We start from the raw sequence: 25,375 nt of genomic DNA, 5'->3' as shown, positions 1-25,375 counted from the left end.
CAAGAAGCCTTCACTCAACTGGTGGAGAGCAGAGAGGTCACCAAGGCTCCACCTCAATCATATCCATAGCAAATCTTACCATAGTGCATATTGATTCATCTGAATGGCACTCAATCTTTCCTCAACAAACTAGGAGCTTAACAGCAAGACTTGTGTTACACATCTCTGTATCCCAAGAGTATATATAGCCTGATACTACAGTAGATACTCAGGAAATGTAGGCTCACTCCAGTGCTACAGGGCTTTGCCTTGGGCCCTGTCCCATTCATACTATATCAATGACTTTGAAACAGCCAAATCTGTTGGTTATAATAAATTGGAAGGGAAAGCTACCACCATTGAAGACAGCACTGATAGCCAGAATGATTTCTATAAGCTGTCTCTCAAGGTTGAAACCCATAAACAAAATGAAATCTCATGGAGAGATGAGATAGGCATTGCATGAAGTTTCAAAATGCACGTACAAAACAAAGAAAAGATTCAAAATTCTTAAAAATATTTCTTAAAAAATAACTGCATGTAAAAAATAGCTACATAAAAAAAAAAATCGCTGTGTAACAACAACACTAGGGGAGACCTTGCCTGAGATCAACATGGGAGAAAAATGCAAGTTTTATTTGGCTACAAGCTTAACAGGAACCATCAGTGAGATATTGTTCTTCGTTACTACTGCAGCTACTACTCATAGTAACAGTAGTAGCACCCATAGTAGTGGTGGTATAGCACTGACAGCAATTAGGATGGAAGCTACCATGTATCACATGCCATTTGCCAAACATTGTGCTAAGTACCGTACTACACTCTCTCACTTCCTTACAACTATGAAGTAGGAATCTTCATCCCCATTTAAGAAGGAAGCAAACTGAGTCTCAGAGCACTTAAGTGACTTGCACAGGGTCACACATATGGCAAGCCACAATTACAGTGACAAGATTCAAACCCAGCTTGATTGGCATCCACTAACCAAACCCTTAACTGCTGACATAATCTGAGACCTGATGAGACAGAATGAATAAAAAAAGGAAAGTCCCACTATTATTTGCATCTATCCAACAACATCTAGAACACTGTGTATAATTCTGCATGTCCATTTACAAAAAGGGGCATTTTCCCCCAATTCATGTTATTCAGAGGAATGTAACTGGGTTGCCCTGAATTGCAAACCCAGTTATCCCAGGTGCAGCAGAAGAATGGGCATGCTTATCTAGAAACAGAAAAATGGGTGGGGCAGGGGAGACACAACAACTGTCCTTAGGTATCTCAAGAGCTTGTATGTACAAGGCAGAAGGAAGATACTTTCTTATTCTCAGCAACGGCAGAATGAGGGCCACTGAATTGACACTTCAAGGAGGATTTGAGTTGGGCAGAGGAACCTTCAGTGAGAACATCTGACAAGGCAGTAAGCTGCCCCAAGTGTTGGAGAGTTCTTGTTCACCAAGAAGCTTTTAGCAAGAGGCTGCAGGACCACAGCTGTCAGGGGTATCAAAGAAGGAATTCCTACAAGGTGAGAGGTTAGAGGAGGTTTCCACTTCCCACCTTTCAGATAACCCCCTGACCCTCCAAACAAAGGAGGCCATGGTACATTTTAGTGTTCTGCTCTTTTTGCTCAGGAAGAATCAGTAGTTGTAACATGAGGCTCCGAGGGTAATTTTGTCCCGAACTGGAAACAAATGGTATTTCTAACATCGTCCAAATAGTAACTGGAATTAGAATTCGCTCTTTTCAAGCAAGAAGCATATGTTCAGATAATGTGTTTGGAAATGTGTCTGCAGGATCTAAATATCTGAACCGTACATTTGAGTTTATTTCTACTTCTCAATAGTTCTATTTTACTGGGTGAAGAACCTTGCAACTGATCCACAGTGAAAAATTACAATGGGTAAATATTAGTACTTCCTCTAGAAGACATTCATCTTCCACTAGGGATAAGGAGATAAAATTATTTTCCCAAACATAGTCCCAAAAGGCTGTTATTTTGATCACCTTGTTTTGCCCTTGGCATTTACTATGTATAACTTGTAGCCGTATTAAATTTATTATCAGGTGAACTTCATTATCACTTTCGTGCTTTTTTTCATTTTGAACACTAGGTTAGTTCTCCATCAAACTGATTTATTCATGTCCTCAGAATGTCCTGATCAAAAACATGTGAGTGGGCCAGGGACAGTGGCTCATGCCTGTAATCCTAGCACTTTGGGAGCCTGAGACAGGTGAATCATCTGAGGTCAGGAGTTCGAGACCAGCCTGACCAACATGGTGAAACCCCATCTCACCTGAAAATACAAAATTAGCCAGGCGTAGTGGCACATGACACATCCCTGTAATCCCAGCTACTTGGGAGGCTGAGGCAGAACAATCACTTGAACCCAGGAGGTGGAGGCTGCAGTGAGTTGAGATAGTGCCATTGCACTCCAGTCTGGGCAACAAGAAGGAAACTGTCTCCAAAAATCAAAACAAAACAAAACAAAAAACATGTGAGTGAAGGCCTTATGGCAGGGAAAAATTCTTAATCAACTTCCTCCCTCAGCCCCCAGCACATACTAGGTACTCAATGAATGCTTGCTTGAAATGATGAGACTGTTGATGGGACCATCAATGGGTATGAAAGTCTTAATTAAGGAGAAAGATGACATGATATTTACTGGTTTTTGCCAGACTGAGAAAATGGCAGTCTCATCGCCTGGGCAGAGGAAGATCAGGAGGCAAGCTAAGTAACAGTCTCATGCTTCTGTTGCACACTGAGACACAGTGGTGGGAGGCCAGAGGATCATGGGGAAGAGGAACAATCAAGTGTGGAGTTTAGAGGAGCTAAAAAACTACTGTGAGTCCAAGCCCTAAGCCCTATCATGCAATGACAAAGAAGGATCTGAGCAGGATCAACAAGTATGGCATCTGCAAGCATGAGTATACATGCTAATCTCTGGCCAGGGAACTGGTATGTGCCCCAAATGTACTTAATGTGCTATGTGTGGATAGGCAAGAGCTCAGAGGGGTGGCCTCTGCACACCGCGGAGGACAGATAAGGAGGGCTTATCCTAGGTCAATTCTATTTTTTGTGTGTATTTTGTTTGTTTTATTTTTTGAGACCTGGTCTACCTCTGTTGCCCAGGCTGGAGTGCAGTGGTGTGATCTCGGCTTACTGCAACCTCCACCTCCCAGGCTCAAACCATCCTCTCACCTCAATCTCCCGAGTAGCTGGGACTACAGGCATGTGCTACCATGCCCAGCTAACTTTTTGTGTTTTCTGTAAAGATGAGATTTTGCCATGTTGCCCAGGCTGGTCTCAAACTCCTGAGCTCAAGCGATCCTCCCACTTCAGCCTCCCAGAGTGCTGGGATTACAGGCATGAGCCACTGCACCCAGCATATCCCAGGTCAATTCCATACATCAAACAACCCTGAGAAACAGAGGACACTTTCCAAAATATCGAGAGCTATACAATCTACTAGACAATCAAATTCCACATTAACGGAAGCAAAACAAACTGAATTTCTGGCTAAAATGTGGTAAGTAGCAGAGATTCATTCAGAGGAGGAATACGTTTTGGAAAACTTTGATCTCACTGGGCTTTGATGAGCAAAGTTTTCATTGAGAGAATGAGTATGTGATAAGCCAACAAAAGGTAAGGGTAAGAGGAATATCAGCAATCATTATTTATAAATATTGTTTTCTTCCCCTCTGCTTCTTTTTTCTTTTTTTCCCCCTATGCTTCTGAAGACCAACGTTTCTCATTAACTCTGCTGATGGAAGTAAGCAATATTATAATTAGATAGCCAAAACATAACATAAACAAAAACAGTAAAATAACAACACTCCTCTGGAAGTGATATAAAGTTTGCACATACAGTGACAAATTAAATTTCACACAATTTCATCCAGTATAATTATTTCCAATTTGTAGACAAGGAAAATGAAGATACATTCCAAATTTAGCAGTAGTCCTTTAATATTAAGTGGCAGAGCTGTAATCCAAGTTACTTTGGTTAATTCCAAAATTAGAGTTCTTTCCCTGACAGCCAAGCGTGGTGGCTCACACCTATAATCCCAGCACTTTGGGAGGCAGAGGCGGGTGGATCACCAGAGGTTAGGAGTTCAAGACCAGCCTGACCAACATGGTGAAGCCCCGTCTCTACTAAAAATACAAAAAAAAATTAGCTGGGCATGGTTGCATGGGCACCTGTAATCCCAGCTATTCGGGAGGCTGAGGCTGGAGAACTGCTTGTACCTGGGAGGCGGAGGTTGCAGTGAGCCAAGGTTGTGCCACTGCACTCCATCCTAGGTCCCAGAGCAAGCCTCCACCTCAAATAAAACAAAAACAAAATTAGAGTTCTTTCCCTGAGAAAAAGACGCCACCTAAATGCAACTGTGTCCCTAACAGAGAGGGAAAGATATCACAGATCACCCCATCCTGTCACATCATCAACTGAACAAGTCAGCGTGGTACTTTGGTACTGAAAGTGAGTACGCAGATGTGGGAAATCAGAATGCTATATAACCTCTACATATTTCTTTAACTGAAAGCACTACATGGCGCCACAGATTAATATTCGTCTCAGACTTAGGCAACTGAGAAGCAAATAACCACAAACTACATTTGCAAAAACCACATTATTATTGGGTTAAAATACATTGCAGCACTGGCCATATACTAGATTGTGTCTGTGAGGAGGGGAATGAGGCCATCTTAATGTGGCACCTCCACAGGACACACACATGGGACACACACACACACACACACGCTAACCAAGCTGACCCTTTTTTCACATGGCCAAATACCTCATCTTCTCTTAGATGTGTACAAAGCACACACGGCTGTTTCCACAACCTGCTTTTGCCATAAATGACTGCCCAATAAAATAAAAACTAATGATTAACTTTTGCTCCCTGGAAATCACTGAATAAGAAAAATATATTTCCTGAATAGCCTTTGCATACAGGGCACTGATATTCCCAAGCTCTCCAAAGAAGCTTTAAAATGACTTGCCGTTGTGAGTTAGTCACAGAACTAACATAAATACATGACATAGAAGAGGTCAGTTCCTGAATTGAAATATTTACTAACCACATGGATATTTTGGTTCTAAACTTTCCCTGAAAATGTCTCTTCTAACCAGCCTCTGCTTATGAAACACCTGGAGTCTGGACAGTCACCAAACTCCCCCAATTCCGTATATCTGGAATTGGTATTATTGTAGGGTCAATAATTATATACAGGTTATTTGCTAAGCACTAGAGATACATAGTCCATTAGGGAAGAAAAGCAAATAAATTAAGATCTCAAAGAGAAATAGGACTTAACCAGACCCGATGAGAACTACCACAGCTGTGAAGAATTGCAGGGCTCAAATACTAGAGAGGTGAAACTGTTGTCCTTAGAGATCTATTGCCTCAAATGGCAGATGTAAGGCTGAGAAGCTGAGCAGAACTTTCAATAGACTCAAGGCCTGAGGAAATAAAAAATTGGAGTTCAAGGCCCTCCAAGGTGGAGGATCTATGGTAAAACCCCTAGACTTTTGGTCAGCACCAAGGGGAACTAGAAATAGTCTGGCCATTACAGAGTCTGAAGCTCTGCTTCAAATCATCTCAATTCCTGACTAGATTAAAGCTAATCTGAAATAGAAGTTTCTAGAAGCAAAGGTAAATCCTCTCCAGAGACACATGACACTATCTAGATCTCAAATAACCTCCACAATTTTTCACATAAAATGTCTGACACTCAGTCAAAACTAACCAGGCATGTGAGAGAAAAAGATGTGACTGAAAGCCAAGAACAACAGAAACAGATCAACCTGATGGCCAGATATCAGAGTTATCAGACAAACTTTTAAAAATGATGACTGAAAAACACAGTGAAACAGCCCTGCACGCTGACCAGAGCAGCTTAAATAAAACATACTGATGATATCAAGCACTGATGAGAAGAACAGCTTTTGTTCTTTTTCTTTGGCTAAAAGAGACAGAAAGTAATCACAGTAAACTGTTAACATTATGTAGTAGGTACACAGTTATCTATTATACTATTTTCTGTACTGTTTTGAATTTTTGTAACATTTCATAATTAACTGTTTAAAAAAGAAAAAAAAGATGTGGCTAGAGAGATCTGCAAGGGTTAAATTATGTTAGCCTTCAGAAGTCATGTGCAAGAATTTATACTTAATCAGCCAGGAGCAGTGTCCCACGCCTGTACTCCCAGCACTTTAGGAGGCCAAGGCGGGAGGATTGCTTGAGGCCAGGAGTTCGAGACCAGCCTGTGTAACAGAGCAAGACCCCATCTCCACAAAAATTAAAAATAAAAGTAATAAGACCTGGCATGGTAGTTCACACACCTGTAGTCCCAGAACTTTGGGGGGCCAAGGAGGGCAGATCACCTGAGGTCAGGAGTTCAAGACCGGTCTGGCCAACATGGCAAAACCCCATTTCTACTAAAAATACAAAAATTAGCTGGGTGTGGTGGCGGGCACCTATAATCCCAGCTACTTGAGAGGCTGAGTCATGAGAATCACTTGAACGCGGGAGGCAGAGGCTGCAGTGAGCTGAGATCACACCACTGCACTCCAGCCTGAGGGATGCAGTGAGACTCTCTTTCTCAAAAAAGAATAATAATAATAATAATAAGATAAAAGTAGTAAGTTTTTAAAAAATATTTTACACTTTATTCTTCAGGTAGTAAGAAGGCATTAAAGGATTTTCAACAGGGGAGTGACCGCATGTGACTTGCTATCTATATAGATCAGTCTAGTCTCAATATGACAAAGAGAGGGAAGGCAGGGAGCCCTCTGGGAGGCTGCTGCAGTAACCCAGATGAGGGATGATCATGGCTTTTCTGCTGGCAATGAAGAATAGCTATAAAGACCTGAATTATAGAGTATGAATTGTCTAAGGATTTGGGGTTTAGTTTTCAAAACTGCTAAATTATATCCCAGTCAAATGAGGAAGCAAAGGAGGCCACTGGGACAAAGAGAAACCTAAAATGAGAACAATTTCATTAGAGCAAGGGCAACATCCAGGATAAAGCCTGGGATTGGTAAAAAGAAAAATGTGAATTTTTCTGTAAATCCTTAGAAGAAACACAAGTAGTTCTAAAACTGAAAGCTAACAAGCACTCAGCTCCACACCAGATGGTCAGATAGATACATTCAGAACTTGCCAGCATTCTAAGGCCTTGTGCACTCCCTTCCAAGCATGCAGATGCTTTTATCTGAGAGGAAAAAAATTCTACTTCTGATTCTGACAGCAAATGCCAAGCCACATCTTGCCAGTAGAGAAGGACATCTCCCAACCACAAACCCACCTAAAATTTTACAACCTTATTTTCATTTTGACCACTACTTCCACCAGCCCCGCTGCAAATTAAAACAAACTGAGGAGGGATGACAGTTTCTGAAGAACTCAGCATTTTTATCTGCATCCCCCAAAAAGTAGATCTGTTTCTCTAGATTATTCATGAGCAGCCCATGTGTTATTCTGTGAAGAAAAATTAAGCATATCAAACAACTTTATTCCTGTATTCTGAAAAATGAACCTCAGGCAGAGTCTGACTATTTCTTCAATTGCTCTATAATCCTATATTGAGAAAATATTTAAGAATTAATTTTCTTTATCATTACCCTTTGAGGCTTTTCAAAAGGTTCAGGTTTAAAATTAAGCACATCAAGTACCCAGTCTAGCTAGTTTGGTTATAAATATACATTCCTGGAACTGACTTATGAATGGCTACTTTGCTAGAGATGGGATTTTGCATGATATTTTCCCCCCAATCTGTTCACACCATAAAAAATATTCAGAGATGTTCTTTTTAAAGGAAGCACTTTCCACACACATGCCCATGTAGTGTCTCAATGTGTATACATTCTGCTGGGATAGTTTGGTTTTAGAGGCAGGGTAGTATACTATTTGCATTCAACATTTTTCACATGCCAGAATAAGTAAAACTTAGACAAACATGGTTGTCTTCTGTTCCCAAGGTATAAGGTGCATTGGCCTGACATACTAAGAGGTTCAGGAATTAATCACTAAATGACACAACTTCCTGCTTCAACGTTTAACCAGAAAACACCCCTTCTCATTCTCTCCAAACAATGCTGCTGAATCAAAATTTCAACCCATCAGAACTCAGGCAACTAGAGGCATGATAAATACCATCTAACAGATCTTAATAGTTAATAATAAAACAGTAATAAACTTTATAATTATTTATATATCACGCTTTGATCAAATTTATGAGACTGAATACAGTTTCTAAAGTTATAGGCAGATTTCCTCAAATAGTTATCACCATCACAATCCAGGAAAAGAGAAGATGCTCACAGACATTTTTACAAAATGCTCTAAGGTTGAAATAAGAAACATGTGCTTAACATCCCTTTAGGGAAATCCCAAGATTAATTTCCAGAGTACGTAAATATCCTTTGGAAATACATGAAAGTCTGGCTGCAGACTGCCCAGAGGACGGATGCTACCATTCCAAGATACATGCTCTGCGAATAATACTCACCGGGTTAAGCGTTTCTTCAACAGAATGATGAACGGTCCACCAGTCTGAAGTCCATTCCCACGCATTCCCCACTATGTTGTATAAGCCATAACCATTGGGAGGGAAGGCATCAACCTAAAAATAAAGAAAAGAAAAATGCTGTCAAACTATTCACCTGGTTTAGAAAAAGTCTTCAGTGCAGAAATGCAACAAGAGCTTTAATTTCAGAGTATGAATACTGATTTTTATTCCGATAGTCAAAGTACAATTCAGCCAACATAAAGACAAAGAAAGGGGCATTTTTTTTTTTTTTTTTTTTTTTTTGGCTTTGAGCTCTAAGAGAATTCAGAAACCTAAAGAGAATTCATATTAAATGGCATGAAAGTCAGACAAATTATTCCTAATAGAGTTACTAATATTATCGTAAGTTAAAAATTTGTATCAAACATTGGGTGAGTAGTGGGAGGATAGAAGATACTTAGACTTTCAAAATCATTCACAGGAAAATCCCATTGGACCCAATACGAGTCCTGCCATCAGAGCTCAACTTTCCTGGCCACAAAATGTCTTTCAGCACTGAGAGACCCCAAGTCAGTCAGCTCTGTCCTCTCCACAAGTTTCTGCCAACTCATCATCCTATCTTAAGCCTCATAACTTAAGGGGATTTGTTTTTATAAAGAAAATGTGAATTCATTATCAAGTATATTGGTAACAGAGGGGTTTCAGCCTCTGAAACCTGAGTCTGAGGCAAAGTATATGCGTTCTTCGGCAGAAAATTATACATTTCAAAGGCAGGTCAGACAGTCTGCCACACAATACTGTCACAAACACGGGACCAAAGTGTAGAGTTTTTATAAAAGCAGGGAGAGCAAGAGAAAAAAAAAAAAATCTAACTGAACAATAGTAAATACAGAATAGTTTTGCTGGCTTAATGGCTTAGCATTTTTCCCAATATTTTAAAATAGAAATTCTCAAACATAAAGGAAAATTTCATTTTTAAAATGAAAAATATATATACATATATCAAGTAATCCTTGGGGGTTTAACAATCTTTTTGTAAATCCATGCTTTTTCCATACTAAATGAAGTAGAATGGAAGGAATGAATAAACTAAAATTCATTCCATGTGGCTTCAGATGGTTTCACATCTACACATGAATATGGAAGCATCTGATGCTTGGGCAATTCAGAGCACTCCAATCAAAGTCACGAAGCTAGTGTGAAAAGAACTTAATCTGGATGAGTTGGAAAGCTGAAAATTCTCACCACACTGCTTCCAAAATCAGCAATCATTATGGAAACAGCAGTACTTATTCATTGGTTCATTCAGCAATTCCATGCACAGTGACTAAAGACAGGGAAGGCTTCAATGACAAATAATGAATGACCTCAACTAGTTTAATGAGGGAGAAAAAAAGAATATGCCCAAAACTCAAAATCTAATTCTGAAAGGCAGAATGGGATGAGTAGGGTAAGAGAGGGAAATAAAATGTCAGAGAAATTCACAAGAGGGAGAAATTTCTGGCTGAAGGCATTCTCCTTTACAAAAGTAGAGTTGTCTGGGCAGATTTCGAATAGGGCTCAGAGTTCAAAAGAGAAAGAAGAGGCCACAGACATAAACAACTTTTTCAACAGTTTGGAGATGATCCAAAAAATGGTAGAGTAATAGCTGGAAGGAGTAAGAAGGAAAAGACGAAATTCAGTTATTTTAGGAAGAAAAGGAAAGAAGCCAGGGGAGCAAGTGCAGTTAAAAGATGAAACATGCCAGGTACAGTGGCTCATGCCTGTAATCCTAGCACTTTGAGAGGTCAAGGTGAGTGGATCACCTGGGGTTAGGAGTTCAAGACTAGCCTGGCCAACATTGTGAAACCCTGTCTCTGTTAAAAATACAAAAAAAAATTACCCAGGCAGGTGCATGGCCCATGCCTGTTATCCCAGCTACTCAGGAGGCTGAGGTAGGAGAATTGCTTGAACCAAGATGGCACCACTGCACTCCAGGCTGGGTGACACAGCGAGATTACGTCTCAAACAAACAAACAAAAACAGATGAAACACACACTGGAGGAAGGAATCATTTTCCAGACTCAAAGAGCACAGGTGGAAGTGCTCTCAAATCAGTCTGCCTGACGTCCTATCTGTGCACCAACACTATTTTTTTTTTTTTTTTTTTTTTAGACAGGGTCTTGCTCTGTCGTCCAGACTGGAGTACAGTGATGCAATCACAGTTCACTGCAGCCTCAACTTCCCAGGCTCAAGCAATCCTCCCAGCTCAGCCTCCTGAGTAGCTGGGACCACAGGTATGCACGACCACAGCCAACTAATTTTTGGAATTTTTTGTAGAGATAGGGTCTGCCCATGTTGCCCAGGCTGGTCTTGAACTCCTAGGCTCAAACAAACCTCTTGTCTCAGCCTCCCGAAGTGCTGGGATTATAAGCATGAGGCATCAGACCCAGTGACACCAACAGTTAACAGCTAACATCAGGCAAGCAACTTAACCTGTATTTCGTCTGTAAAATGGGAAAAATAATAGTACCTACTCAAGGGTTTGGGTATTTTTTTCTTTACCCACCTTAAATAATTTGATGTTTAAGTGAGGTGGAGTATGGAGGTCACCACCCCTAAAATTACCATACGTGAGTATGCCACTAAGGAAAATAAAAATTTTAACTGCCTGCTGTTAAACCAATCCACTAACTAAAGCTTCCTCTCAGGAGCCTCAAAAGCAAACAAATGTATATGAGAATACTCCTGGCACATTTTCAGATGAATGAGTTGATATGCATTAAAGCCAAAACTAATCATTGTGTAACAAGCAGCATAGCAAAATGTAAATTCTTTAGGTTCACTGGGGTCAAAATAGTTTGCTCAGTATAAAATCAGATCTAGCTGGGTCTGGTGGCTCACGCCAGTAATCCCAGCACTTTGGGAGGTTGAGGAAGAAGGATAGCTTGAGGCCAGGAGTTCAAGACCAACCAAGGAAACACAATGAGACCCCATCTCCATTAAAAAAAATTTTTTTTTTTGGAGATGGAGTCTCTGTCACCCAGGCTGGAGTACAGTGGCCTGATCTCAGTTCACTGCAATCTCTGCCTCCTGGGTTCAAGTGATTCTCCTGCCTCAGTCTCCTGAGTAGCTGGGATTACAGGTGCACACTGCCACGCCCGGCTAATTTTTTTGTATTTTAGTAGAGATGGGGTTTCACTGCGTTTCCCAGTCTGGTCTCTAAATCCTGAGTTCAGGCAATCTACCCGCCTCGACCTCCCAAAGTGCTGGGATTACAGGCATGAGCCACCGTGCCTGGCCCCACCAAAATTTTTAAATTAACTGGGCATGGTGGTGTGCACCTGTAGTCCCAGCTACTTGGGAGGCTGGGGTAGAAGAATCACTTGAGCCCAGGAGGCTAAGGTTGCAGCAAGCTGTGATCATGCCACTGCACTCCAGCCTGGGCAACAGAGCAGGACCCTGTTTCAAATAAATAAAATCAGACCTGAAATAATAAATACATGAAATATCAGGTCAGGGAGCTATTTCCCTGTAGTCCATTTCATCATCAAAGTTAAATTCCTGCTCCAATTGACCAGAGCATGTGGACACAAAAGAGCAGCTTAGATGGACTTGAGATACTATGCGTAAATGATTTCCATAAGATAGAGATCTCATTAAGTCTCATTCTAAACACAGATGGCAGCTGTCTCTCTCTGGCTGGCTTGCTTGCTTTCTCCTCTAGTCCTGTTTGTCAAATTGGTTCCTTTAGGACTCCCAGTAAATGTTCTAATTTGTTTTAGTAACTTTCATGGCAACTTCTTCAGGTTAATTTCCTACACATATGCTGAACTTCCAGTTAAATATTCCAATTCTAAACATCTGTAGAGTGTCCTTATTTCATACTGAACAATGTGTTTTTTGAAAAGGTACACTGATTTTAAAAGAGTAAATGGCTCTATATTCCTTGGTAGCTCATGTAATTAAATAGAAAAGAAAGTCTGTAGCTGCAAGTGCTGTCAAATATGCATAACTGTCCAAGAAAACCTTGTCATGGCCTTTTGCTAAAATGAACAGGCACTTATATCATTTGTTTGGTTCATCAAAAATGCTTATCACAGGCCAGGCGCAGTGGCTCACGCCTGTAATCCCAGCACTTTGGGAGGCCGAGGCAGATGGATTGCCTGAGCTCAGGATTCGGAGACCAGACTGGGAAACACGGTGAAACCCCGTCTCTACTAAAACACAAAAAAATTAGCCAGGCATGGCAGCGTGCACCTGTAATCCCAGCTATTCAGGAGGCTGAGACAGGAGAATCGCTTGAACCCAGAAGGTGGAGATTGGAGTGAGCCAAGATCACGCCACTACACTCCAGCCTCGGCAAGAGTAACACTCCATCTCAAAAAAAAGAAAAAGAAAAAGAAAAGAAATGATTATCACGGTCTTGTCCAAATGAGGGCCATGAAGGCCATCGCCTGTGTCTTTGGAATGGAGCTCACCCATCTTTCAGGACCAACTGATCCTGTTCAACTGCTGATCACACGGACCCTCCTGCACTTTGGCTCTCAAAGCGCTTATTTGAATATTTGCTACTAGGACAACTAACAATTGCATCTACAGCTCCACCCAGGCCCATACCTAGGCTTCAAGCTATACTGCAGCTGCCTTGCTTGTCACACCCCAGCATGCATGAGGGGGATCCAGCCTGCTAAGGCCCTTTTCCTGCCAGCATCTCTAGTGTGTCCACTGCCTAAGAAAGTCGAATATGGGCCTGGTGGCCCAGTGCCATCCATTTTCAGGGTCAGATGCATCCACAGGTCAGTTGTTATATACTCCTTAGCAGATTCTGACTTTAATGGCTACTGTCCTGCTGTCTGTAACAACCAATACCTTTCCTGGGGTCTAATGAGCATCCACAGCAGGCACCTTCACTGACATTCTGTGCATCCTGCAGTACCACTTCTGCTGAACCAAAAGTAGCTCACTGGGCACCTTCATTCCACACCCAGCTCCATACCAGCAAGCCAGGCTTCCTACCCATTTAAAGTTTGAGAAAAGGTTGAGATCATTTTTTTCCCAAGACCTCTAAACAGTCACTTTTTCTAATAAAACGATTCGCCTGCAATAGTAGCTCATTCTAAGGGAAACGTCAGAGGAAACAGCTACTAGGTTTGATAAGTCATTTGCCGCTACCAAATAATGCATCCATTTCCCATGAGTTTGTGTTGGTTTATTACATATGCAACTCACATATATGGAATTTTATACACATATGCACTCATATACTTATTTAAGGGACAAATACTCTCATGCAGTATTTTGTTTCTTATATTAATTCCACCCTTAGAAGTATAATGCTTTATTTATTTATTCATTCATTCATTCATTCATTCATTCGATACAGAATCTCACTCGATCGCCCAAGTTAGAGTGCAGTTGCGCGATCTCGGCTCACTGCAACCTCCACCTCCAGGGTTCAGACAATTCTCCTACCTCAGTCTCCACATAGCTGGGATTACAGGTGCCCGCCACCATGCCTGGTTAATTTTTACATTATTACTAGAGGCAGGATTTCATCATGTTGGCCAGGCTGGTCTTGAACTCCTGACCTCAGGTGATCAACCAGCCTCAGCCTTCCAAAGTGCTGGGATTACAGGTATGAGCCATCGTGCCTGGGCCAGAACTATAATGTTTTAACTACTATAGCTCAAAATAATCTTTCATTTCTGTTAGGTCAAGTGTCTCTTTGTTCTTCATCTTTTCTAAAAATCTCTTGTTCTTTCTCTACTGCTTGTTTAGTTTTTCAGTTTAAATCTTGGACTCACTTGGTGATGTTTCCAATAGCTTGTCTGTGTCACACTTAGAAATAAATTTTTATCCCTGCACTTTGGGAGGTCAAGGCGGGTGGATCACCTGAGGTCAGGAGTTTGAGACCAGCCTGGCCAAGACAATGAAACCCCATCTCTACTAAAAATACAAAAAATTAGCCGGGCTTGGTGGCAGGCGCCTGTAATCCCAGCTACTTGGGAGGCTGAGGTGGAAGAATTGCTTGAACCTGGGAGGTGGAGGTTGCAGTGAGCCGAGATCGTGCCACTGCGCTGCAGCCCGGGCAACAAGAGTGAAACTCCATCTCAAAAAAAGAAAAAGAAAAAGAAAAAAATTTGGAAGAACAATTACTGCATGAAACAAAAAGACAAATTTTTTTTAAATGACTACTGTTAGAAGGGTTGTTGGAAGAAAATTATTCTCTGTAACAACAAATCCAGTAAAGGGCTATTTCTCCACCACAAGATTTCCTTTCTCACAGTGTCAAGAAAAAATAAAAATGTGTTTGCTATGCTGTGAATAATGGTGTCCCCTCGAAAATTCATATTGAGACTTAATCCCCAATGCAACAGAATTAACTCGGTTTTTCTTTTTTTGTTTTTTTGTTTGTTTGTTTGTTTGTTTGTTTTGAGACAGAGTCTTGGTCTGTCACCCAGGCTGGAGTGCAGTGGCACAATCTCGGCTCACTGCAACCTCCGCCTCCTGGGTTCAAGTGATTCTCCTACCTTAGCCTCCTGAGTAGCTGGGATTACAGGTGCCTGCCACCACGCCTGACTAATTTTTGTATTATTACAAAAGACAGGGTTTTGCCGTGTTGGCCAGGCTGGTCTCAAACTCCTGACCTCAAGTAATACACCTGCCTCGGCCTCCCAAAGTGCTGGGATTATACACGTGAACCATTGTGCCCCATTGGGGATTAACTTAATCCTCAATGCAAGTATGGCCTCTGAGGGTGTGACGAAATCATGAGGGCTCCTCCCTCATGAGTGGGAATAGCACCATTATAAAAGAGCTCAAGGTTGAAGGGAGTGCTCTTTTGTCCTTCCTCTGCCTTCTGCCAGGTGAGGACACAGCGTTAGTCCCCTTTGGCAGATACAGTCAACCCAATCATACTGGTGCCTTGGTCTTGGACTTCCCAGCCTCCAGAACTGTAAGAAATACATGTCTGTTGTTTATAAATTATCCAGTCTGTGGTATTTTGTTACAGCAGCACAACAGGACTAAGACACTCTTTAACATGGCTTTATGAGCGTATGATTATGCCAACAAAAGGACGGTGAGAAAGGAACTCTTGTACACCCATAGAGGAAACCATGCCCCAAGCATTCTGCAAAATAGTTCTACCATATATCTGAAACTCTTCCCAAGAAAGTTTTCTAACCTTTGACTCAATTATTTTACTGCTGGGAATCTATCTTTACAAAATCATCAAAGGGCCGGGTGCAGTGGCTCATGCCTATAAATCCCAACACTTTGGGCGGCTGAGGCAGGAGGATCACCTGAAGTCAGGAGTTCAAGACCCGCCTGGCCAACATGGTGAAACCCTGTCTCTAATAAAAATACAAAAATTAGCCAGGCGTGGTGGTGTGCACCTGTCATCCCAGCTACTTGGGAGGTTGAAATGGGAGAATTGCTTGTACCCAGGAGACAGAGGTTGCAGTGACCCAAGATTATACCACTGCACTACAGCCGGGGTGACAGAGTGAGACTCTGTTTCAAAAATAAATAAATAAACAGATAGATAATTAAGCAAATAAAATAGCTCAAGGTTGAAGTGAGTGCTCTTTTGCCCTTCTTCTGCCTTCTGCCAGGAGAGTTCCTTCTGGTGGATGCAGCCAACATCAATCATGCTGGTGCCTTGGTCTTGGACTTCCGAGCCTCCAGAATTGTGAGAAATAAATTTCTGTTGTTTACAAATTATCCAGTCTGTGGTATTTTCTTACAGCAGCACAAAAGGACTAAGACTAAGTCATGGCTTTATGAGTATATGATTATGCCAACAAAAGAACGGTGAGAAAAGAACTCTTATACACCCACAGAGGAAAACATGCCCCAAGCGTTCTGGAAAACAATTTGGCCATGTATCTGAAACTCTTACCAAGAAAGTTTTCTAGCCTTTGACTGAATTATTTCACTGCTGGGAATCTATCTTTCAAAAATCATCAAAGATGTAGGTTAATATTTATGTACAAGATGTTCACCGTAGAAAAAAAAAACAGAAATAACCTGTTTCTGATAAATACATTGGGGTTTATTTATATGATAGGTTACCCAGCTGCTGAAAGACAATGTATTTGTGGCATACTGCTAATGACAGATGAAACGTTTCTGATATAGTCCCTGCCTATAATTTAAAACTATTTAAAATAGATACTGTATCCAGTCTGACCTAAATGCAATATGTAAAAAAATATGATACATATACACCAGAAACACATACGCTGGCAAATATGGTAGTTAAGAGCATGGGCTTTGGAAACAAACCGACCTGGTTCAAAATCCAGCTGTGCCGCTTTCCAGCTGTGTAACTTTGAGCAAGTTAGTTAACCTCTCTGTGCCTCAGAATGCTCACCTGGAAAATGGGGATAATAGTACCTACCTTACAGAGTTGAATGGATAGTAAATGAGACAATTCATGCAAATGCCTTAGCACAATGCCCGGCACGTTGCAAGCACTCAACAACTACAAGCCATTATTAGCATCATCAACACAGAGAACAAACGGGGAAGAAATGCACCGATATGCTAACAGGGGTTATTTCTGGGTGGTAGAATTCCAGGTCAGTTTAGCTTTCTCCTTTATAGTCTTCTTGTTTTTCCAAATATTCTACAATAAGTATTATGGAATTAGAAAAGAAAATCCATTATACAAAAAGAGCATCTGATTAATTATTAGTATTTACTACGTGCAACAGTGAATGCATACATGAAGGGAACACCATGTGAGTCAGAAAATGAGCAATGCCTTTCACCCATGTCTACTGGGAGCCGCAGTTCTCAGCAGCTGCCACCCTCCTGCAGAGGTCTCATTACTCACGGGCGCAGTTCCCTGGAAGCCGTCCTCGCCAGTGTTGGTCACCGGAAACTCGCCCTGCCAAATGTTGGCATAATGCTGGCCTTTGGGCTGCAGTTTGTTGCCCCAGGGGAAAAGTCTGTCAGAAGAGAAACAGGCATCAGCCTGTCAAACAGGCACAGGTTTTGGATTAAAGTCAAGAGAAGGGATGCAATGAAAAAGAGAACATTGCTCACTTGTTCTGAGTGAGCCTTTTAAAATATATATATAAATAAATACAGTTTTTAATCAGGATTTATTTTCAATTTCCTTATAACTTCTCATGTCACATCCACAACAGCCTCAGTCTTGCCCAGGTACTCAGGAGGCCTGAAATAAATCACAAAACTAAAAGAAGGACTTATAGAAAGCGGGAGAGTAGACCTCACTTTGGACTTATATGGTAGCATGATCGGGCACCACCACACCACACTTTTTTATAAAGCCTGGGCTATTTTAAGGAGCCTTTCCTAGAAGATGTGAACCCAATATGAGTTTTCTGTCTCATGGCTCTAGAAGCAGAGAAATACCGCTGCTTCAGGAGATGCCCAAAATAAGAAAATGCTAAAAGCAAGGCAGTCTGCCAAGAAGCTCTAAGCAGTGATATGTAACTCAAGGGGGTTGAATTGCTAGGACTTGCTTTGGGGCTGCAGGGAGCCCACTTGGCCAGACACTTGGTTTAGGGGTGATAAAAGATTTGTGAACCATTCTCCAGTGTCTTCTAAGTAATTTTGTGGAAAAATAAGAAAAAGAATTATTGTCATTGCTAACTTTCTAACCAAAGTAAGTTCCATGGAGTTTTTTGTTGTTGTTTGTTTGTTCAAATGATCAACATATTGTCAGGCAAGATGAGACCCTCTAAGTACCTATTGTGCAGGCCTCCCCGACAGCTGTATTCCCACTCGGCTTCCGTAGGCAGCCGCTTCCCTGCCCACGTGCAGTAGGCAACCGCATCATTCCAGGAGACATGGAGAACTGGATGATCCGGCCTGGTGAACAGCAAAAGTAGAATGAAAAGCAGCACCAACCACAACAGGAAGCAGGAACTGGCTTCAGCAAAGCGCCCATAATCCCCCTCATTTCAATCTGTGACACTGAGGTCATCCTGGTCCTGAAGTCAAACCCCAGCCATGCTACATCTGTCACACTCCACCAAGGGTTTCTGACAACCCAGGCTCCAAAATGGGTTACAGTTCCACTGGGAGCTAGACTGAAAACATTTTTTCACTTTGTAGGCTTGGACTCCCACAGAATTGCATTGCTATGGCAGACGCAGAGATACTCCAGCTGCTAGGAGGGCCATCAGCAGAAGCTTCTAGCTCCTTTGGGGTTTAGCAGAGCTGAGAGCCATCTCAGAGCCACCAGCGACTAACCAACCACAGCAGGGGCATACACACCCAGCCATTTCAGCCTACAGTGGCTCAACCTAAGGGCCACATACACCCTAGAGGCCCCTGCATTGGCTGGAGCTTGGTTGGACCTGCATTGTGGCTTTGATTTTTCCCTCTGCCTGGTCCTGCTCTGGCCCCCTCCTTTCCACAGGTGTGGAGCCCTAACATTCTGCATCCTAAACTCTATCTCAGCCTCTGTTTCCACAGAACCCAACCCGTGACCCTTGGCTTTCAATTCTGTGTCTTTCTACTTTTCCTCTACAGGTGGCCAGTCTTTTTTTCCTGAGGGTATAAAGGGTGTGGAAGCTTGGTTAAAAAAAAAAACAGAGAAAAAGGGGATAGACTCATTCACCCAGCACTAGATGGCTTTGGATGAATTCCCTGCTCACTTTTTTTCAAGTGGGCTACACATTCCTAGTCCGTTCCTTATACACCTTTCAATTCCCCACAGTAATTACACCAGGCCTTTCATTTATTCTTTCAACAAACATCTACTGAGTACCTATCACGTGCCAGTCACTGTTTCCCAGCACAGCCAAGAGATGTACTCCTCTCAGAAGACCCAGTGGTGTTGACTGCATGAATAACATACATTTCCCTTTGGGTTTTCCTTCCTCCCTTAGCTTTTTTCTCTGTTACTAAATTCAGGAAAGCAGATATTAACTGGGAGCTAAGAAGCCAAGTCTACCTGAGAAGCCCAGGAATCCTATAACTTCCACCTTGAAGCCTAATTTCAGCACAGAGGTTTCCAATTCAGGCTTTGAAAGACATCTGACTTTTGTCAAGGGGCCATATCCCTAAAGCTGAACTTCCTATACTCCCAGCTCCCTGACAATGTGGGCAATAACCAGGAATGTTGTTAAAAATAGTGACTTAAAAATTGCATCTGAAAAATTAGGTTAGAAGAGTAGGTTTCTTGGGCTGCTGAGATGCTGAGTCCTAACCCAAACCTTGCTCCAACTCCAGGGTTTAAAGTGTTACTCTATTTTTGCTTGAGATAATTATTTCCTTGCCACCCTGGAGACTTGCTGACCGACTTGGCTCTCTGTGGTTTTTCAGTTAGATGGTGGCTTCAAAGAATTCCAATCCGGGACTAAAGATCATGTGAATCCTATACCCAAGGCCTGGGTTTCTACAGTGGCAACTGGGCAGGACACAATTACTTATCCTTAAGACAGATATCTCCTTCCTCATAATGACCCACTAATAAGAGAGAATAGAAACAGAATGTAAAGATTAAATAGGTCATGAGGTTTGGAATAGGCCTCTCAAAAGGAGCAGGGAAAATGGGAAGAGGCAACTCTTTGACAGGCCAAATGAGGAAGGAAAGAGGCCACTAATTAAGAGCCTTCTTATGAGCAAGGTGCAATGTTTGGGTCTTTACATACATTATTTCCCACCATCTTATTTTCCTACCAATCAATTACAGTTTGTCATTCTCACCATTTTACAGATGAAGACGCCCACTGAGTTCTTTTGCCAGAGCAAAGGGTATCTATTTTGCAATGGAACTTGTCAACTGGGGAAGGAGGGACCAGCCTCACCTGTGCCGAATAGTAGAGTCGGGCCCTTCTGGGTGTCTCCAGTTAGCGCCTTTCACAGGTAACCACCAGGGAGCAGCTGCAACCTCAAAGCAACCCAGAACAGGCTGATGTTAGCTACTAACATCAACTCTAGAAAAACATCAACTTAGTGCATGCAGCAAAAATCTCAGTGTCTTCAACTTCCATTTGGGTTACCAAACAAATACATTTGCCAGAATACCAAAAAAAAAAAAAAAAGACTTATATGTAAATAAATCTTTAACAAAAGAGTATTACGTAATATCATAAAGCAACACAGTGAACAAATAAATATATATTTAAATGGTGTTTATCTGTAAGAATTTTTTTTTGAGACGGCGTCTTGCTCTGTCACCCAGGCTGGAGTGCAGGGGGTACAATCTTGGCTCACTGCAACCTCTGCCTCCCAGGTTCAACTGATTCTCCTGCCTCAGCCTCCCAAGCAGCTGGGACTACAGGCACGTGCCACTACGCCCAGCTAATTTTTTGTATTTTTAGTAGAGACAGGGTTTCACCGTGTTAGCCAGGATGGTCTCAATCTCCTGACCTCGTGATCCGCCTGCCTCGGCCTCCCAAAGTGCTGGGATCATAGGAGTGAGCCACTGCGCCCGGCCTTTGTAAGAATTTTTTAAAAGTGCATGGCTAGTCAATCCTCTATAATCTCTAACAAGTGAGACAGGCAGTGCTGCTCCTATTTAAAAGATGGGGAAACAGAGTTAACCTTACAATTAAATGTGAGGCTGAAGGTCAACCATGGTGGTCAGAGATCAAGCTGAAGCACAGAGAAAAAAATTGGGTGTGTTTTCAAAAGACCCTGATTAAACTTCCAACCCAACATTGGCTGGGTGACCCTGGGCAAGTTCACTACTTGTCTGGACCCTCCTAGTCCTTGTCTGTAAAATGGGAGCACACCCACCTGCCTCACCTAACTCAGAATACAGAGGTCAAATGAGGTAAGATTGGAAAATGCTCAGCAAACTGCAACTAGAACCTTAACTCCTACTTTATTGTTCTGTTAACCAAAATAACAACAGTCAGTGGTCCTCATTTAGTGAATGGTTTAGTTAGGAACACAGGCTTTGGAGCCAGTCAAAATGAGATTTGAATCATGGCTCTGCTGTTCACAGTGTGACCCAAGGCAACTTATTTAAACTCTTTCCCCAAGCCTGTTTTCTCACGTGGAGATAGAGATAGTAACAGCACCTGTATCTTGGGTTATTACAAGGAGGAAATATAATACGCATACAGGACTTATGACTATGCCCTTAGCAACTGAGATTAATATGACTTAGCAAGCACTCAGTAAAGGGAACCAGTCTCACTATGGCCCCATGACACTCAGTCACAAGGAGAGCCACAAAACTAATCATTGCTGCTAATCCTAGCTAAAGAACAGATGTTGCAAATGATTCTTTTTTTTTTTTTTTTTTTTTTTGAGACAGGGTCTCACCCTGTGGCCTAGGTTGGAGAACACTGGCACGGTCATGGCTCACTGTAGCCTTGACCTCCCCAGCTCAGGTGATCCTCCCACCTCAGCATCCCAAGTACCTGGGACTACAGGTGTGCGCCACAATGCCCAGCTAAATTTTTTGTATTTTCTGTAGAGACGGGGTTTTGCCGTGTTGCCCAGGCTGGTCTTGAACTACTGGGCTCAAGTGATCCTGCCCAACTTGGCCTCTGAAAGTGCCGGGATTACAGGTGTGAGCCCCTGCACCTGGCCTGCAAATGATTCTTCCAATACAAATACAAATACAAAAGAAAGTGACTCACGGTTATCCCCACAACAATGTTACTCTTTGATTGTTTTCATCCTTTTGAGCTTGTCTGAGTAGAAGTTAAGGGAGAACATGTTCCTGCCAACCCTTACAGCAATCACTGAAAACACCAAGCCCCATTCTTGTTCATTCTCTTTTCACACCAACACAATCAGAACATTCATGATATCTCAACCACAATTTGGTGGGAAAAAACAATTTTTGAAATATTTCAACAAAAGAAGGCATTAGCTCCTTAGATGACACTACAGCAAGGTGTTTTATTTTACAGAGAACAGGAGAGTGAAAAGGCATGGCTTCTTTCTATTTCATTTGTGGTGCTGTAGAAGCTCATCTGGGGCTGTTCTCACTGACTGGGCTGTGCAGATTTAGGTGCCCATGACAGGTAACTCATTCAGTGTCAAGGGAGGAGCTGCAGTGAAAGCTCAGGTCAGCCCACACTTGTGTTTCAGGAGGATCCTCAGATCATTCTCCCAACTCTACCCTGTCCCCAACACTAACGCCACCACCAGAAGGTTCTAGTTCTTAAATTAAAAAATAAAAATAAAAAAAGCTTAAAAGAATGATAAAATATAGCAATATGTTAACCTCTGTGAAATCTGAGTGGTAGATACTAGAATGACTTTTCTTCTCATACCCTTTTGTGGGTATGAGAATATTTCATCACTAGTGATTTTTTAAAAAAATTATGATTTGTTTATCCATTCTACTACTAATGGGCATTTGGGTAGTTTCCAGTTTGGGGTTATTATGAATAGTACTGCTTCTATGGATATTCTTAAAAGAGTTTGTGGCTTTTGGCAAATATATGTATGCATTTTTGCCGACAGTACATGGTGGGGTGGAACAGCTGGGTCCTAGAATACACATGTGCACAGCTTTAGCAGAGACAAACAAACACAAGCCTTAAACAGGAGAAGGCCCCTGCCATTTCCTACCCCTTTTTCTTCTTTTTTTTTAAAAAAATATTTATTTATTTATTTTTAAACTTTTTATTTCCATAGGTTTCTGGGAAACAAGTGGTATTTGATTACATGAGTAAGTGCTTTAGTGGTGATCTGTGAGATTCTGGTGCACCTATCTCCTGAGCAGTATACACTGAACCCAATTTGTGATCTTTTATCACTTCCCCTGAGTCCCTAAAGTCCACCGTGTCATTCTTATGCCTTTGTATCCTCACAGCTTAGCTCCCACTTATAAGTGAGAACATATGTTGTTTGGTTTTCCATTCCTGAGTTACTTCACTTAGAATAATGGAAATAGTGTGGAGATTCCCTAAGGAACTAAAAGTAGAGCTACCCCCTTGATACAGCAATCCCACTACTGGGTATCTACCCAGAGGAAGTCATTACATGAAAAAGATACTTGCACACACGTTTCTAGCAGCATAATTCCCAATTGCAAATGCCCACCAATCAACAAGTGAATGAAGAAACTGTGATACACGCACACACACACACAATGGAATACTACTCAGCCATAAAAAGGAATGAATTAATGGCATTCACAGCAACCTGGATGGGATTGGAGCCTACCCCTTTTTCAAAGGGGAGCTTTCCCTCAAGTCAGTTTATGTATAGAAGTCCCCAGGGCTTCTCTCTAGTGGCCTCTCAGCCCATACTCTTCTACTCTCCTTTTCCTCTCTATTCAATCTGGTTACAAATATTTATTGAGCACCTACTATATGGCTAGCACTGAACCTGATTCTTGGAGGGGATCTACAAGTCCCAGGAATCCTCAGAGTATGATTTAAGACAGTTGGTATATTAAATAGTTTTAAAAGTATTTATTTTACATATAATAATTGATACAGTTTATTTATTATCCCCACTTAAATCTCATGTTAAAATATTAATATAATCCCCAATATTGGAGGTAGGGCCTGGTGGGAGGTCTTTGGATCACTGGAGCAGAACCATTATGAATTGCTTGCGCCGTCCCCTTGGTGATGAGTGAGCTCTCACTGTGTTCACAGGAGATCTGGTCAAAAGTGTGTGGCACCTCCCCCCACCTCACTCTCTTGCTCCTGCTTTCACCATGGGAAGTGCCTGCTCCCACTTCGTCTTCTACCATGATCGAAAGTCTCCTGAGGCCTCCCCAAAAGCTGATACCAGAGCTACATTTCCGGTACAGCCTGCAAAACCGTGAGCCAATTAGACCTCTTTCTTTATAAACTACCCAGCCTCAGGTATTTCTTTATAGCAATGCAAGAATGGCTTAATACAACAATTAATTCCTCAGTTGCAATAACTGGGATAGAATGTGTGCAATTAGTCACCTCATTTTCCTTGATAAATGTCTCTAAAATTCAAATTGGTGGGTCCAGATATCACCCTACACGTTAGTACTATAGTTTTTTATCTCCTTCCACCCGCTACCCCACCCTCTGCTATACACACACCTACTCACTCACACTTTCTCTCATTCTAGACACCTGCTTTTCTTTTTTCTCGGCATCTATTCTTTCTGAAATCTTTCATGCTACCCTAGCGACCCACGCAAAACACACTACTAGCTTAACATCATGGAGCTATACGATGATCACCAATCTCAATGAGGTGCACAGTAAGATGGAAAAAACACGTCAACACACTAGCTGGAGGACGGGGAAGAGAACACCACCACGATAACACTATCCTTGACCAAGGGCTGCAACCTAGTTTTTTGGTCCAAAATAGTAAGACCTGAAGCAAGTATGCAAAGATATATGTATAGTAAATCTAGACATAATATTGTTTCTAACTAAGAATTACAAAATGACCCAACTGTCCTTGATGTCCATGAAAAAAGGAATACTATATGGCTAGTTATCAAAATATACTCTAATAAGGAAATATGAAAATAATATACTGTCACAAAGGTAACCTACAGAATACACATCTGATTCCGTTTCTGTAAAATGTATGCATAACAATCTTTGTTGGTATCATCAGGAGAAAAATGTCTGGAAAGACTATACATAAACTTAACATGAGCAAAGGATCAGGAGAGTACTATTAGACATTTTTAGAATGAGTGTGCGTCACTATCACAGGTTTTCTCAACCTCAGTACTGCTGATATTTTAAGGCCAATACCTTGTTATAGGAGACTGTCTTATGTATTGCAGGATGTTTAGCAGTGTCTCTGACCTCTACCCACTAGATGCCAGTTGCATCCTCCCGCTCCCACGCCAACTGTGGCACACAAAAATGTCTCCAGATATTGCTAAATGTCCTCTGGGGAGAGCAAATTATCTACTGCATTATGATAATTAGGAAAAAAAAGATTACTCTTCTTAAATATTAATATACAGTTCATAGTAGCAGAGTGGTA

General features: G+C 41.7%; 1 protein-coding gene across 2 annotated transcripts in view; it reads right to left on the bottom strand.

The window, feature by feature from the left end:
• Positions 1-25,375, bottom strand: part of SUMF1 (sulfatase modifying factor 1) — a 107,107-nt gene that overhangs the window by 36,065 nt on the left and 45,667 nt on the right. For both annotated transcript variants that reach the window (XM_023218591.1, XM_023218590.2), the window contains exons 4-7: positions 20,269-20,351; positions 18,200-18,322; positions 17,319-17,433; positions 8,495-8,608 (exon numbers count right to left, since the gene is read on the bottom strand). In XM_023218591.1, coding sequence (XP_023074359.1) covers positions 8,495-8,608; positions 17,319-17,433; positions 18,200-18,322; positions 20,269-20,351 — 435 coding nt within the window. The remainder of the gene's footprint in view (positions 1-8,494; positions 8,609-17,318; positions 17,434-18,199; positions 18,323-20,268; positions 20,352-25,375) is intronic.

This window comes from Piliocolobus tephrosceles, chromosome 2, assembly GCF_002776525.5.
Source record: "Piliocolobus tephrosceles isolate RC106 chromosome 2, ASM277652v3, whole genome shotgun sequence".
NCBI lineage: Eukaryota > Metazoa > Chordata > Mammalia > Primates > Cercopithecidae > Piliocolobus > Piliocolobus tephrosceles.
Note: the sequence above shows the minus strand (reverse complement) of the source record. Positions and strands in the feature narration are given on the sequence as shown.